The sequence below is a fragment of the Acomys minous genome (genome assembly GCF_964271855.1).
Source record: "Acomys minous genome assembly, chromosome: 2".
Lineage (NCBI taxonomy): Eukaryota > Metazoa > Chordata > Mammalia > Rodentia > Muridae > Acomys > Acomys minous.
Genome location: NC_140484.1, coordinates 28,571,559 through 28,586,051, shown reverse-complemented (window position 1 = coordinate 28,586,051; position 14,493 = coordinate 28,571,559). Strand labels below are relative to the sequence as shown.

Sequence of the window (14,493 nt, the reverse complement as noted above, 5' to 3'; positions counted from 1 at the left end):
GGAATGGTATGGCCAGCCTTTAATGGCAGGAAAAAGAGAAGAATTTTTCCTAGTAAAATTTAATTTAAAAATTATACCATTAAAAAAAAAGTTCTACCATAAGGATTTGAATGAGAATGATATTATCCCACAGGAAATAAAAATGCATTGTCAGCGACCGCCTACTAGTAAGTAAGCACACAGGTCCACCGCATCGCAAAGCAAAAGTTTGTATCTATACTAACATGTGACACGGATTCAACCAATCAGCAATCAAACCAACATTGCGTAGGCCGAGAGAGGGAAGACAGAGGAAGAATGTGAAAAACCGGGAAATGAGCCTTACTCTTGACGGTCGCCGTCCGGGTACAGTTGTAAAGAATAGCCAGCTCCCCGAACACCTTGCCTGGGCCCATGGTGCACAGCTTCACCCCTTCTTTTGTGACTTCGACTTTGCCGTCTGGAAGAAGAAAGGAAGTCACGTTATCTCAGTACCCCGCCATGCCACTCCGTTTGTTGCGTCTTCATTATAGGCTGAAAAACATTGAGGTTGCTTTTTTTTTTTTTTTTAAATAAAATACATCAGTGAACCAGTTTGAACAAGTTTTCCCGCAAAGTATGATACAAAATATGCAGTAAAGCATGCATGCCAAGGATCCCATCTCTCAAATTCTGTGCCGACAGACTGGAAGCGAGGCTCAAAGAAAAGGCGAAGGAAAAGATGGGGACAAAGCCACGAGCCCGTGAAACTATTCCATATGTAATTTTAGCAAACCCACTGTCATTCCAGTTTTAACATTATGTTACATCCAAAAGGAAATTTGGGGAAGTGGGCGCATTCTCTGCAGCGTGCCTCAGACTTGGAAATGTTCATTTCGAGCAAGGCAGTTATTAGAGAGAGAGAAATTAGCCTGGCTCTTGGGCATTGTTTAATTGAAGCGTTTGGTATCTGTTTATTTGGGAAACATCTTATCTGACCAAGGCACACCGTTTCTCTGCTTCCCAGCCTGTGAAGAATACTATCAGTCAGGAAAAAAAAAAGCAGCCTTAAAGCAAGGGGACTGTTCATGCTCCACAATGGGCTGGGAAAATAAAATGCTAAAGAAGGAAAGAGCTGAGAAACGCTGCACACCGGGTGTAGACTGCTGCTCACAAATAAGGAAGGCAAGTGCTATTCATGGGGGACATGGGGGGGGAGAAATACTAATTTTAAAATGTTATAGCTGTGTAGCTTAAAATTTCCATCACCCAACACGATGATGGGAGAAATCAAAAGCAACACACTCCATTCTAGAAGAAGTCCTCCATTTTTGCTATTTTTTCCAATCTCATGCCTACTGTCTATGGAAGAAAAGAAAGCATTCAGCTTGGTAAACGAACTAACCCAGGACTGATTCTTCTCAGTGTTGGCCTAGCTCCAGGCCTCATGCACCAGCATCAGAGCTGTCCTTTTATGAGCCTGGGTATTATAACAGAGGGTATTTTTTTAGGTGTCAAGAATAAATTCATCCCTGTTTTTAAATCAATTGAGTTGAATCTAAATATTGGTTTAAAAATACAACTTGACACATTAACTTTCACAGACTTGTTGAGTTATAAATCTCAAGGATTAAAGATGTCTCATTTATGCATCTGTGAGGCACCATTTACCCTGTAGAGTATCGGTTCTGAACAGCGTTTCTTAACCTGTGGGTCATGACCCATTTCGGGGGTGGAGGGGAAGCATCTCATATCAGATATTCTATATATCAGATATTTAAATTATGATTCATAACAGTAGCAAAATTACAGGTATAAAGCAGCAATGAGATAATTTTATGTATGGGAGGGTGTCACCACAGCATGAGGAACTGTATCAAAGTGTCACGATATTAGGAAGGTTGAGAGCCACTGACATAAAGCATTGACCCTCTGAGCCTCCATCTCTAAGTAGTAACCATGGGTGGAGCATTTGAAAATAATTAGGACAAAATACAGAATCTACTCATCATACTGGAGCTACATTACTCTGTATAAGTAAGCTACAAATGAGCAGACCTACTGACTCCAAAGGTTTAGAACCATTTGCACTAGCAATATGGGTCAAATACTCTCTAGTGTTGTCACGCTCACTGACCACAGACAGAAAATGCCCTCTCTGAAGCTACTTCAAAAACCAGCCCAAAGAATTTATCCACTCATAAATATAGCACATACCCATTTTTAAGTGATGTCTACTTTTCTAGAAATTTCATGTGACACTCAAGAGTGAGACAGAACATGTTAGTAAAGAAATTAATACATTGTCTCAAGTCCGAATAGGAATTGGGTTTTCTTATCTGTTGGCAGCACTATGTCATTTGGCAAAGTTGATTAACTTTTTAGTAGTTTACTTTCTTCCTAAGTAAAATCAATAAAGCCAGAGTATCTATCTCATTAGGTGATTACTAAATTTAAATGAGATAAGGCAATAAACTACTTAACCTGCAATAAATGCCTAATGCACATCTTCTCTTACTACTGATATAACTTTCATTGTGTTTATTTATCTGCAAAACAATCTGGGTGCTTTCCCTGGAAACTGGGAATAATTCTACCTCAAGACCCAGCCAAACCTCTCCTGGGCATATACCCAAAAGATGCTCCACCATACAACAAGGATATTTGCTCAACTATGTTCATAGTAGCTTTATTCATAATAGCCAGAATCTGGAAACAACCTAAATGTCCCTCAATTGAAGAAGGGGGAGACCTGGTGGCACTCAGAGGAAGGACAGCAGGTTACCAAGAAGAGACTTGATACCCTATGAACATATACAGGGGGAGGTAATCCCCCTCAGGAACAATCATAGGGGAGGGGAATAAGGGGAAAATGGGAGGGAGGGAAGAATGGGAGGATACAAGGGATGGGATAACCATTGAGATGTAACAAGAATAAATTAATAAAAAAAGGAAAAAAAAGAATGGATAAAGAAACGATGGTACATTTACACAATGGAATATTGCTCAGCTACTAAAAATAAGGAAATCCTGAAATTTGCAGCCAAATGGATGGAACTAGAAAATATCATTCTGAGTGAGGTAACCCAGACCCAGAAAGATATACATGGTATATACTCACTCACAAGCAGATATTAGTCACATAATACAGGCTAACTACACTACAACTTAGAGACTGACACACAAACCAAGGACTGCATATGATATGGACCTAGACCCTCTGCTCAGATGTAGTAGATAGGACGCACAGTCTTCTTTTAGGTACCACATATGGGGGTAGGGACTACTTCTGACATGGACTCTGGCCCCCCAACTTTGATCACTTTCCCCTGGCAGGGCAGCCTTGCCAGGCCACAGATGAAGAGGATACAGGTAGTACAGATGAGACTTGATAGGCAAAGGTCAGATGTTAGGGGAGGAGGGCTCCCCTTTCTGAGGACTAGGGAAGAGAGGGAGAAAGGATGAGGGAAGGAGGGGATGAGGGAGGGAGATTTAATCAGAATGTGAAGAATTCAAACAACAGAACAAACAGTTTATATTGCTAATCCCACTACATGGGAGTAGCTCTGAGACTGGGGTGTCTATGCATAGACAACGCATACAGGACCCTTGTGAATTATTATTAGATGCCATTCTTTGTATGTACGGTATGAATGAAGATTTACAGAGGTCTTTTTTCCGTGCATACAAAGAACAGAGAACCAGCCTTAGTTGTTCTGTGCATCATACACACCTTATACATTTATAATTTGAGGACCGTATAATGCTTGTGATAAATTACATGTTTTCGAAACAAAAGAACCAGACACTGAGGCTGAATCAGACCTGACAGGATTCATTCCTCTCAGAGTGCTGGACACGAACATCCTGCATCCTTCATGTTCCAGCACCAAGTGCTTCAATTGTTGTTCCTCATCAGAACAGGACAGCGTTGAAGAAAGCTTCCAATCCCAATTTGTCCAGCATTTCAAACTGTCCCACACAGGACTCTAATTAAGCCTGGAATTTCTCAACATTTAGAAATTACACCATAAATGCTATTTCTAACTTGTTTAACCATTTTTCACAATTTTATTTGGGCCCCAACAAAGGTATTATTTGTCCCAAATCAGCAGGTAGAAACTTGAGAGAATGATGCCCCATTTCCCTTAAGGGGTGTTGGGTAGGGTTGGGTCACATTCTTGTGTGATAGACGTTTATTTTCATTGGGAGTTGGTTATAAGTCATTATTGGTCTTATTTAAAGAGAAAACAAGATTGGATTCAGGGATGTCTTTTCTTTCCTTTATATATATATATAAATGGAGAATATATATATGGAGAAATGGGTTGAAAGGAAAGAAAGGGGAATATAGAAATATATAGGACAAAAAGTAGATTAATGAATCTACTCTGCAACTTAATGCCTTAATTGTTACTCACAAAGTTATTTTTAATTCACTGGTATAAATTTGTACATAGATTCAAAATAAGTTTAATTTTAGATATATTGGTATAGAATTCAAATTTAAGATTATTCTTCACACACATTAGATATATTTCTACTCTAATACGTGGTATTATACCCATACAACTCAATTATAATATAGTGTTTGCTTCTAATAGTTTGAAAGTGTTATTGCAGGCTGTTTAGGATAAGTAAGTTAAACAAATTAGCTTTTAGTTGATAAAATCATAATCATATCAGTTATTAGTCTATTTTTATCACAAGAATATATATCCTAGGTATAACAGATAGATACAATTCTACAGAAAGATAAGGTAAAATTATTAGATAAGGTCTTCAAAATCCTCAAAGACATACACAGTACGTCATTTAAAGATGTTTTTATTATTTCAAAGATACATTGACAATGAGACAGGTTAACTCCTGGCAACACCCAGCTTACCTCAAAGAAGATAATGAGCATCAAAGAACCTCTTTATGGAGATGGCTTCAAATGTGGCAAATAAGCCACTGGGCAAAATGTCCTTGTTTCTGACACTGACTGAGTTCTGCCTAAAAACAGGCAAGCTTGGATGCAGGCAGAATCGACAGCCTAACCCTGCCAAGACAGGGCAAGCAAGTCCTCAATAGTTCCTGCCTCACAAATATGTCTGTCAGATATATTGGGCCAGAAAACTGTAGATGATGCTCCAATGTTATAGAGAATTTTGGGTAACTGCTCGGGCAGCATACTCTCTCATCTTCTCATTTGGGAAGCTGCTAACCTGCACTCCCTGTATACTCAGGTAATTAATTTTATTTCCTCTCAAGTCTCTGATGGGGTTGAAAACCAGATAGTTTAGTTTTACAATTAAGTTTAGTTGTTTAGGAGTTAAGATGTTTTTAGGTCTAGATAGATGTAAGTTTATAATGATGAGATATGATAGATATTGATTTACATCCAGAATTTTAGACTTACAAAGACAGGAAAGATGTCTTCTTCAAGGCTGTCAAATACAAATAGTCAAAATACTATGAATGTGACATATATATAATTTGTGATTGTTTTGTGGTTCTTTTTGATGTACACAGTTTATTGTACATATGTGTAATAATATAAATTAATATGTAAAAATATTTAATAAAAATTTTAATTTTTTTAAAAATTGGAAGTAAGACTTATTTACAATGTATTCCAATAGCCTGTCAGCTATTTCAGACACTGGAGCCTATGTGTAGGAAAGTGTCTACTGTTTTAAAAAAAAGAATTTGCTTTTAGATTCCTTCAGTGAGGTGTAACGGTGGTGAGGGGAGAATATTTGAGCTCAAATCATTATCAGACCCAAAGAAGACAACAGAAACCCAAGAAAATCAGTGGTTCACCTAAGAGAATGCTGAGTCTTAAGACTTTTCTACATTCACCTTTGTTTAGACATTTTATGACCGCATTGCTTTAGAGACTACAGACTTGAAGTTCAGTCTCTGAAAGATAAGAAATAACAATGTCCTAATGCATTATAAAACTGTCTATCTAAAGCTTGTAGCGTTAATTATAGTTAAAAATGACAAAAGCTTAGAAGAAAAAATAAATGACTATTCGAGTCTGCCTCTCTGTCTTTGAAGTTGACATTTAAGAATCACTAGTGGAAAGAAACATCTAAGTAGGATCCAGCTGAACAGTGAGAATTGCTCCATCACTAGCAATACCTACCCAGTAAAAGTCAACAGCCAACGTTAAGACTGTCGTTTTGGACCAGAGGTTTCTCCAAGTAATCAGTGGACCCATCACATCAGAGCTAGCCTATGAAATCTATATGATCCCTCTTCTAGGAACTTGAAAATAGCCAGCTACCACCATGAGCATCACATTGGATCCTGCAGACATCCTTCCTTTCTGGAAAACCATATCATATAACATCTGTCTATTTAAATGTACAGACAACTACTCTTTGTAATTGCACTTTCCATTTTTATGAACTTCTGAAAGCTCATGCCCTTGACTCTATGAGACTCTGGGGTTTGGAACTGCACAAATTTACTTTATCTCCAAATTATTTTCCTAATCTTATTTTAGATAGAGTCTTACTGTGTAGACCATACTGGCTTTATGTAGACCAGTCCATCTTCCACGGCCATACCTTGCCTTATTATCCTAATCTTCTTTGCCTAATTTTCTTACACTTAACTTTTGCTGAGGAAAAAGGATATAAATTATACATGTGCTAATTATTCATTCATATATTAATAACTGATGCCACCAACAGAAGTTTGTGTTCCATATTAATTAGAACAGTTAAAATAAAGTATTCAGTATTATACTTGATAAGTACTGTTTGGATATGAATATCTTTTCCAGGTTAGTTTAAAGACTGGGCAGTCAGTATGGCTAAAGTTACCAAGGAAGTGGAAGTGATCTGATGTCATATGATAAATGGCCTTTATTAAAAATCATCTGTTTTTATGTGTTTCTTTAGGATTGCTTTTGTATTGAGGCAGGGTCTCATATAGCCTAGATAATGTCAGCCTTGCTATGTAGCAGAGGATGACCTTGAACTTCATCTTTCTTCTTTTACCTTCTGAGTAGTAGCATTGTAGGTATGTATCTGTCGCCATGTCCCACAGTTAGAGCACTGTTTTCTTGTTGGTGGTGTTACAGCTTAATGAACATACATACTTAAATAACATCATAATTTGGCTGCTTAATTTCAACCATATCTGCTATGAGCACGAGAATAAGTGACAAGAGAGAAGGGATGGATGACAGACTCATACGTCAGAGACACGCACTGCGTGCAGGAGAGCACCTTCAAAGGCATGGAGAGGCATTTTACTTCCAATGACTCAGGAAAAAAAATGGGTTATTGATGATGAATTGGTTAAACTTATTTTTTAGACTTCATATCAACCTTCAGGTAAAGCCAGAAGCAAGCGTACATTTATAGATAGTTTTCAAGAGTGGACTGTGTATTCACTTAAGAACACGAGGTGCACTCTTTCAGTGTCTACCAGTTATCTACTTGAGATATTTTCCTATTTGAACACACCTCCTCTGCAGATCTCAACTCCTACTGGCTAAAAATCTAGATGCACGTGCCCAGGAGTTCCTAACTCCATAGGATCAGCTTGTTCTAAAGTATTGGGGAGTCATGAGACCCCTCCCTACACCAATAGCCCTCAACCTTCCTAATGCTGCGACCTTTTAATACAGTTCCTCATGTTGTGCTGTCCCTCAACTATAAAATTATTTTTGTTGCTACTTCATAGCTGTAATTTGGCTACTGTTATGAACTGCAATGTAAATATCTGTTATGTAGATGGTCTTAAGTGACCCCTGTACAAGCACCATCAGACCCCAAAGTGGTCACGCCCACAGGTTGAGAACCACTGCCCTAGACCTCCTCACACATGGATTGCTTCTCTTTCTGTTCCTCTTAGTGGTCACCCCTGAGAGCCACATCAAGCTGACAGAAGGAAAGTAATTCTGGTGTCGTGGAAAGGGTGCAGTGCTTTTGCCTGAGGCGTTCACCGAATGTAGAATGGTCTTCCCTGGAACTATTGTATTATTATGATTATTTTTTAAAATAAAAGTTGATGATTCATTTTGGTGAATTTCCCTCATATCAACATGAAGGAATATAATTTCCACTTCTCTTAAAACAAAGATGAAAACAGTCATCATTTATTCAAAGCTATTTTAACACTTCAATTTGACTCTTAAATATTAGGTTTCAAGCCAGACTTTTTAAAGAATTGCAGAAAGATAATTTTCAGACTATCTCAGTAAAGTTCTAGACTTTCTCTTTGACTAACCCCAGAGGTTCCTACAGACTATCAGAACTTATATGGAAAACCAATAAACCCCAAACTCAGTTCATCTTAGCACTCTTTACTTTGGTCCTATTTTTTTTTTTTATAATGTGATACCCTCTTGGTGTTATTTTTCACTTCATACTCTGGTCATCATCTGATATTCAAAGAAAGATACAAGTCATTTCTAGTTTCCTATATTGCTAATGTGGTTTGCCCAAAAGAAGAGGTTGAAACAGGCAGCCGAGAAGAGGTTCAGTGTTATTTATGGCTTCATTTTGTGTTTTCTTCCTTACTCTCGTCACTGCCATGAATAATTGACAGCTGTATCACAGTGCACGGAATACATTTTTTGATTCTACTTCAGGTGCCATATGCCTATTTGTGATCGGGAGTGGGCTGAGTCATATATCCTGAGCCTGACACTTCTATCTGCAATCAATTTGCCTCTGCTTTCAACACCTTTCTATGTGTATGACCCTGGGGAGATTCCCAGTATTAAGAGGGCTATTAGGAAGTACCTACACTTTTGTCTGTGTTTCATAAGAATTAAGAGTTTCAATAAATAGAGGAAGAGACTGAATTCATAAAGAGATGCCAAATCCCTTGGTTTTATTTATCCTGTTTTTTTGGTTTTTATTTTTCCCCTAACCTGGGGTTTTGAGCCATAAGGAGTCTCATGATAAGTGGAATTAGCTTAGAGATTTATTACTGGCAGGCAGAAAGAGAATGGTTGGTAACAAGCTGATTGTGAATGCTGTGCTCAGTTGCAGCAATCTTGGTCGGCACATTGAGGACAGCTTGTTTTCGGCCATTAAAAGGAAAGAGGTATTATATCAAAGTTACCATTTAGACAATACCTCCCGTCTCTTTCCTTCCCGAGCATCTAAAGATTGTGCTCATGATCCTGTAAGTTAAAGGCTGTAGCCTTTGCTGTTTGTTCTCCCATAAGGATTTCTATACTTCCTAGAGTCAACAGAGCCTCAGCATTCTGGTGTTTGAGCTGTGCTGGCATCAGCACAGCTACATGTTCCCCTGAGAGAGGAGTTCATCTCTGGGTCTTCTACCTCAATTAATTAAAAATCCTATCAGACCTGACTTTCATGGATTTTAGAGCAGAGATGCTGTCACTTGGGGAAAATGCAGAAAGTGACAAGGCAGTGATGGGGCTAAGTCGAGGGAAAAGCTTCCTCTCCCTTCTGTCTACTTCCTAGGAACTGAACGCAGACTTAGAGACCCGCTTCTCTCCATACTTGTTGCTCGCTTATCTGTCTTCCTTAATCCAGAACAAGTGGGGCGGGGAAAAGACATCTTCTCTGTAAGAAGTACATTTGTTATCAATGAAAGGATGGCTCGGTACCAGGGCTTATCGGGTATCCACTATTAAGATTGCTTTTCTGTCTGAAATGTATGTGGTTTCCTTGGATCTCAACTCTTGCTCCTTAAGTGACGTGTTCTCCCTCCAAACGATTAAACTTGGTGACTGAATATATATATTGCTATTGAGTAAGCATCTGTGTGAAACTGCCCTTGCTACAGTATTACATATTTCTATCAAAGTTTGCTTTATCGCTAGTTGACTTGCTTTTGATAATTAGCATCTCACTAGTACACAGCAAAGTTTTCTTAAACTGTTTTTGCACCCATGGTTTCTATAATCACCAGAGATCGTGTAACATTATTATTATGACAAAGCTTCTCACTCAAAGGCTCTTCTACTACAAAAATCATAGCAATATACTTTTAAGGTTTGTTTTCATCTTTCATATATGGGTGTTTTTTTCAACATGTAAATGTGTGAACCATGTTTGTGCTTGTTGCCCATAGATGCTAGAAGAGGGTAGCAGATCCCTTTAAACTCGAGTGATAGATAGTTTGAGCTGTCATGTGGGTACCATGCAGAGGTCAACTTCCGAAGCATCAGGTGCTCTTACTCACTGAGCCATCTTTCCAAACCATAGTCCTATTCTTTAAAGGAAGCACAAAGATTGCTCAGTAGCCAATGAGCTAGAGCAGTATTGAAGGGGTAAGAAGCCTGTAGAGACTGAGGTCCACACACGAAGACCTTTGCTTCTTGTCCTTCAGTTAGGCAAGTCTGAGTTCCTACATGGTCTTGACTACAATAAATATATTTGATGTATTATTTATTGCACTGAGCTATAAGATATTTCAAAATAGATTTGCATGCAAAATAAAATAACCACAACTCTCCTTGGTTTCAGATTCAGCAACATAAATGAGCTATATGGAACTAAAAGTCGCTATAAGTTTAGACAGGAAAGATGCACATCAAGATACCTTCTACTCTGTTTGTTTTGCTTCCAGTTCCAAAGTCATGAGACATATAAACATACCACAAAAGAAAATATTGTGGAGGAAAATGACTGACATTGGAGGGATTTGGACAGTTGGCTACAGAGAGCCATCTGAGCCATCAGTCTAAAGGTTCGGACAGCTGATACTGTAGCATTTCCGTCCACAGAGACATTTATGAAAAGAAAATATATGGCTGTTTCAGATGGGCCAGTCATGTACCTGATAATATGCAGGGTCTGGAACATTCTTCCTAAGGATCAATATTATGATTTTTTTCTACACATTATGCTTCAAAATCCTAGCAAAATACACAGTGAACTCAAGACAAATGTTTCTGATTGTTTTTAAACTTCTGGTTAAGAGGAAAGCTAAAGACGGGCCAGAGGAAAGACATGTGCACATAGGAACTCAAGGGGAAAATATATTATTCATTCTTGAAATAAATGAGAGTTGAACAGGTAACTTCTCAATTCAGACAGCTTATAAGCCAAATTATAGCAATGGATGGCATAGCCTTGCCCTACTGTTCTATAATATGTGATCAGCTTCCATCAGTTGACAATACAGAGGCCTGGGGAGGTGAATTAGAAAGTAAAGTGCTTGCTGAACAAGCTTGAGGACCTGAGTTAGATCCTGAACACTCATGTAAAAGCTAAGCATGGTGGCACATGCCTGTCACCCCAACACTGAGAGGCAGACAAGATGACTATTGCCTTGTTGACCAGCTGGTCTAATCCCACTGGGGAGCTCTAGATTCACTGAGGATTTTGTTTCATGGTTTTATGGCTTCCACAAATGCACACACAGATACACTTATATATACTTGCACACACATATAACACACACACACACAAAGGGGAAAGAATAAACATCTAACTCTATAGTTCTTTATAGACAGAAAAATGGTATTACCACCACTGTCAGATTTTGAGATACTTGTACAACATTCATTTATTTTGCATTTTAATTAACCTTGGGAGAATTTATGATGCAACATAACATACCCAATCTAGGAGGTGGGCAGGTCTACTTCTCCAGGAACATATGTTGAAGACTGGGGACATTTTGAATTGGCATAACTTGGGTGCTATCCTGCCCAGATACCGCAGATGCTTTTGAGACTCCTATAATGCACAGAAAAGCATCCCACTAAAGAGTTATTTAGCCCCAAATGTCAATGGTACTGCTTTGAGAAACTTCAAATAAAAGTACACCCATGAATGAAAAAAACACCTCTAGAATTCATAGGTAAATACTTGCAGTGTTAGTCAGTGACCCTCCCCCTGTAATCATTCTTAAACACAAGCCTTAAGACTGCATCTTAATCATATTATTTCCACATTCCAGAAGAAGAAAAACACCTTAAAGTGCCAACCACTCTTTCCAAATTACTGAAAGCATATATGTGCCATTACTGTTCTATAATTCTCACGATGTTCAAATGTATTTCCTATCATGAGAATTTATATTTGAAAACTCACAACAACTGAACTTGAAGTGGTATATTTATTTTTTTCCCCTCTACATGAGACTAGGATTCTCCAGAAAACATATCAGATGTGGATTCACATTCATAGTTTTTAAGGATGCAGAGAAAAACAAAAACAAAAGTAAGCACACCTCTCAAAAATGCTCTGAACATCTAGAAAACAAAAAGGACAGATCTAGAACTTCTCTTCTTAAATGCAGCTGATCATAGGCTGCTGGGCTGGGAGCGAGATGACTCGGTTGGAAAAGCCATTACATCTTTAGTACCAGTGCAGCCGGAAGAAGATCAGAATAATTTTTTACTTATGTGTATGCTGGTGCCAACAGAGTCCAGAAGAGGGCATTGGGTCCCTTGGAGCTGGAGCTGTAGGCAGTTATCAACCATGCGATGCTTGTGCTGGAAGAGGAAGCCAGGTCACCCGAAGGAAAACAAGTGCTCTTACCTGCTGATTCATCTTTCTTTCACCTGTAATAATAGTTTTCAAGTTTTTGTACTAAGAAAAAACTGAAGAGGAAAGAGAACTGTTGAATACCTATTCAGTAGGAAGCCAAAGAGAACTACAGAATTAAGCCATGCAGAGAATTTCATCAGTTGATGAATGGTTTAACGAGATGCAGAATGTCATTCAGCCACAGTCAGGTGATAACTCTGCACTAACACACGTTATATGACATATGAGCCCGGAAACCTTAGTGAGAAAGGAAAGACTCATGTCATATGTATTGCATTATTACATTTATGCATAATATCCGAGTGTCCAACTCTATTGTAGAAACACAAAAAGATTAACTTGCCACCAGCACTCAGAGAGACAGAGGCAGAGGCAGGTGGATCTCTGTGGGTTCAAGTCCAGCCTGGTCTACAGAGCAAGTCCAGGACAGCCAAGGCTACACAGAAAACCCTATTTGAAAAGCCAAAACCAAAACCAGAACAAAACAGAAAAGATTTAAGTTGCCAAAGGTCTGGGAGCAATGGTAAGACTGAGGTTCCTTTTGAGATAATGAAAATGTTCTAACGTAGGTTACATTGATGAGAAAACAGATTTGTAAATATTCTAAGAATTATTGAATTGAATCTTTTATGGAGGCAGATGGTAGGGTGGTGAATTATCTCAATGAAGCTGTTAACAATGATTATGGAATACAGGCACATAGTGATTGCTCAGTGATACGATTAGTGCCCAACTCATAAATTTCCTCATGAGAATTTATGAGTCGGAGATGACTTGGCCTCTCACACTTCCTCAATCACCTCTCTTCCACATCAACACTTTTCACTAACTCTGGTCCACTTCTTCCCCATATAAGCTTCTGCCCACTCCCCTCTTCTGTGAAAAAGAACGCCCAAATCACCGTCACCTAAGCCAAGTAGCCTCCGGTACAAATACTCCTGTGAGTAAATTTCATCCACATGACAGTGTTCATCCCTAAACTAAAACACTAGTTTAAGCCTCTGCCAAAAGCAATGGATATGGCTCCTTCGCCAGTTTTTCAGAGAGAACAGGACTGACTCATTAAATATTATTCTGATAATAAAATCTCATGCTGGGGAGTTTAAACTGTTCTCTGGAGTCAAATTCTAATTGCTAGCAAAAACTGTCTAGTCTTCCCATGAACTGGAATCTTTTCTAAATTAGCTCGAATCTGAATCCTTGTCAATCCCTCACTGAGACTTCACGGCCTAGCTCAGAGGCTCTTAGCCTGAAATAATTCACGGATCTGTGAACATGGATAAGAAAAAGGAAAGGACAGTTTTATCAACCTTTAACCTAAATGTAGTATTTCATAGCAACAAATCACATTAACTTTTTCATACCACCAACAGAAATATTTTCCTGCTATATGACAAGTGTTCCAGATATCTTTACAGTCACTATTAAAAATTTGTGGTCTTTATTGGGTACAATGTTATATCCTATTATTTAACACGCTCAATAAAAATAAGCCTCAGTTAGTGAATTACAATTTTTTTTTAAAAAATGCTACTAATTTCCAAAGGAATTTGTTTCCCTCATATTCTAAAATACTCTATTTTATGTTTTTGGAAATATTTTGATATTAGATCTACAGGCATCAGGTTTTCAAAGGCATCTTGGCACAGTAAAGATGAAGAGCTCTCAGCTAATAGAACAAATGCCTAATGCTCACCTCACACTCCATTCTAAATGCTTAACTTACCCTCACCAGTGAATGCATTGTTTTAAACTTCCATGGTGGGGTTGCCTCTGTATAGAACCATAGCTAAAAAAACAAGACACAGCACCCCATGTCCACTCACTCGGCTGCCTCCTTCCTTCTATATACTGTCCCTACTTCCTAGAGGCATCATGAGAGCAGACTAGGAGGAGCTGACTTGCTAAGGAGCTCTTCCACAGAGTTGGAAGGGCTGTATAGCCCCAGCTATGTATTGGTTCATACTGTCTTCGGGGTTTTCATATATAGTGTCCGTCGGGTTTATTTACCTTATCTAACTGAAATTTATTCAGAAAGTAATTCCTT

General features: G+C 38.4%; 1 protein-coding gene across 3 annotated transcripts in view; it reads right to left on the bottom strand.

Moving 5' to 3' along the window:
* PRKG1 (protein kinase cGMP-dependent 1) overlaps positions 1-14,493 on the bottom strand; it is a 1,157,800-nt gene that overhangs the window by 701,218 nt on the left and 442,089 nt on the right. For all 3 annotated transcript variants that reach the window (XM_084764176.1, XM_084764175.1, XM_084764177.1), the window contains one exon: positions 326-439. In XM_084764176.1, the coding sequence (XP_084620302.1) occupies positions 326-439 (114 nt within the window). The remainder of the gene's footprint in view (positions 1-325; positions 440-14,493) is intronic.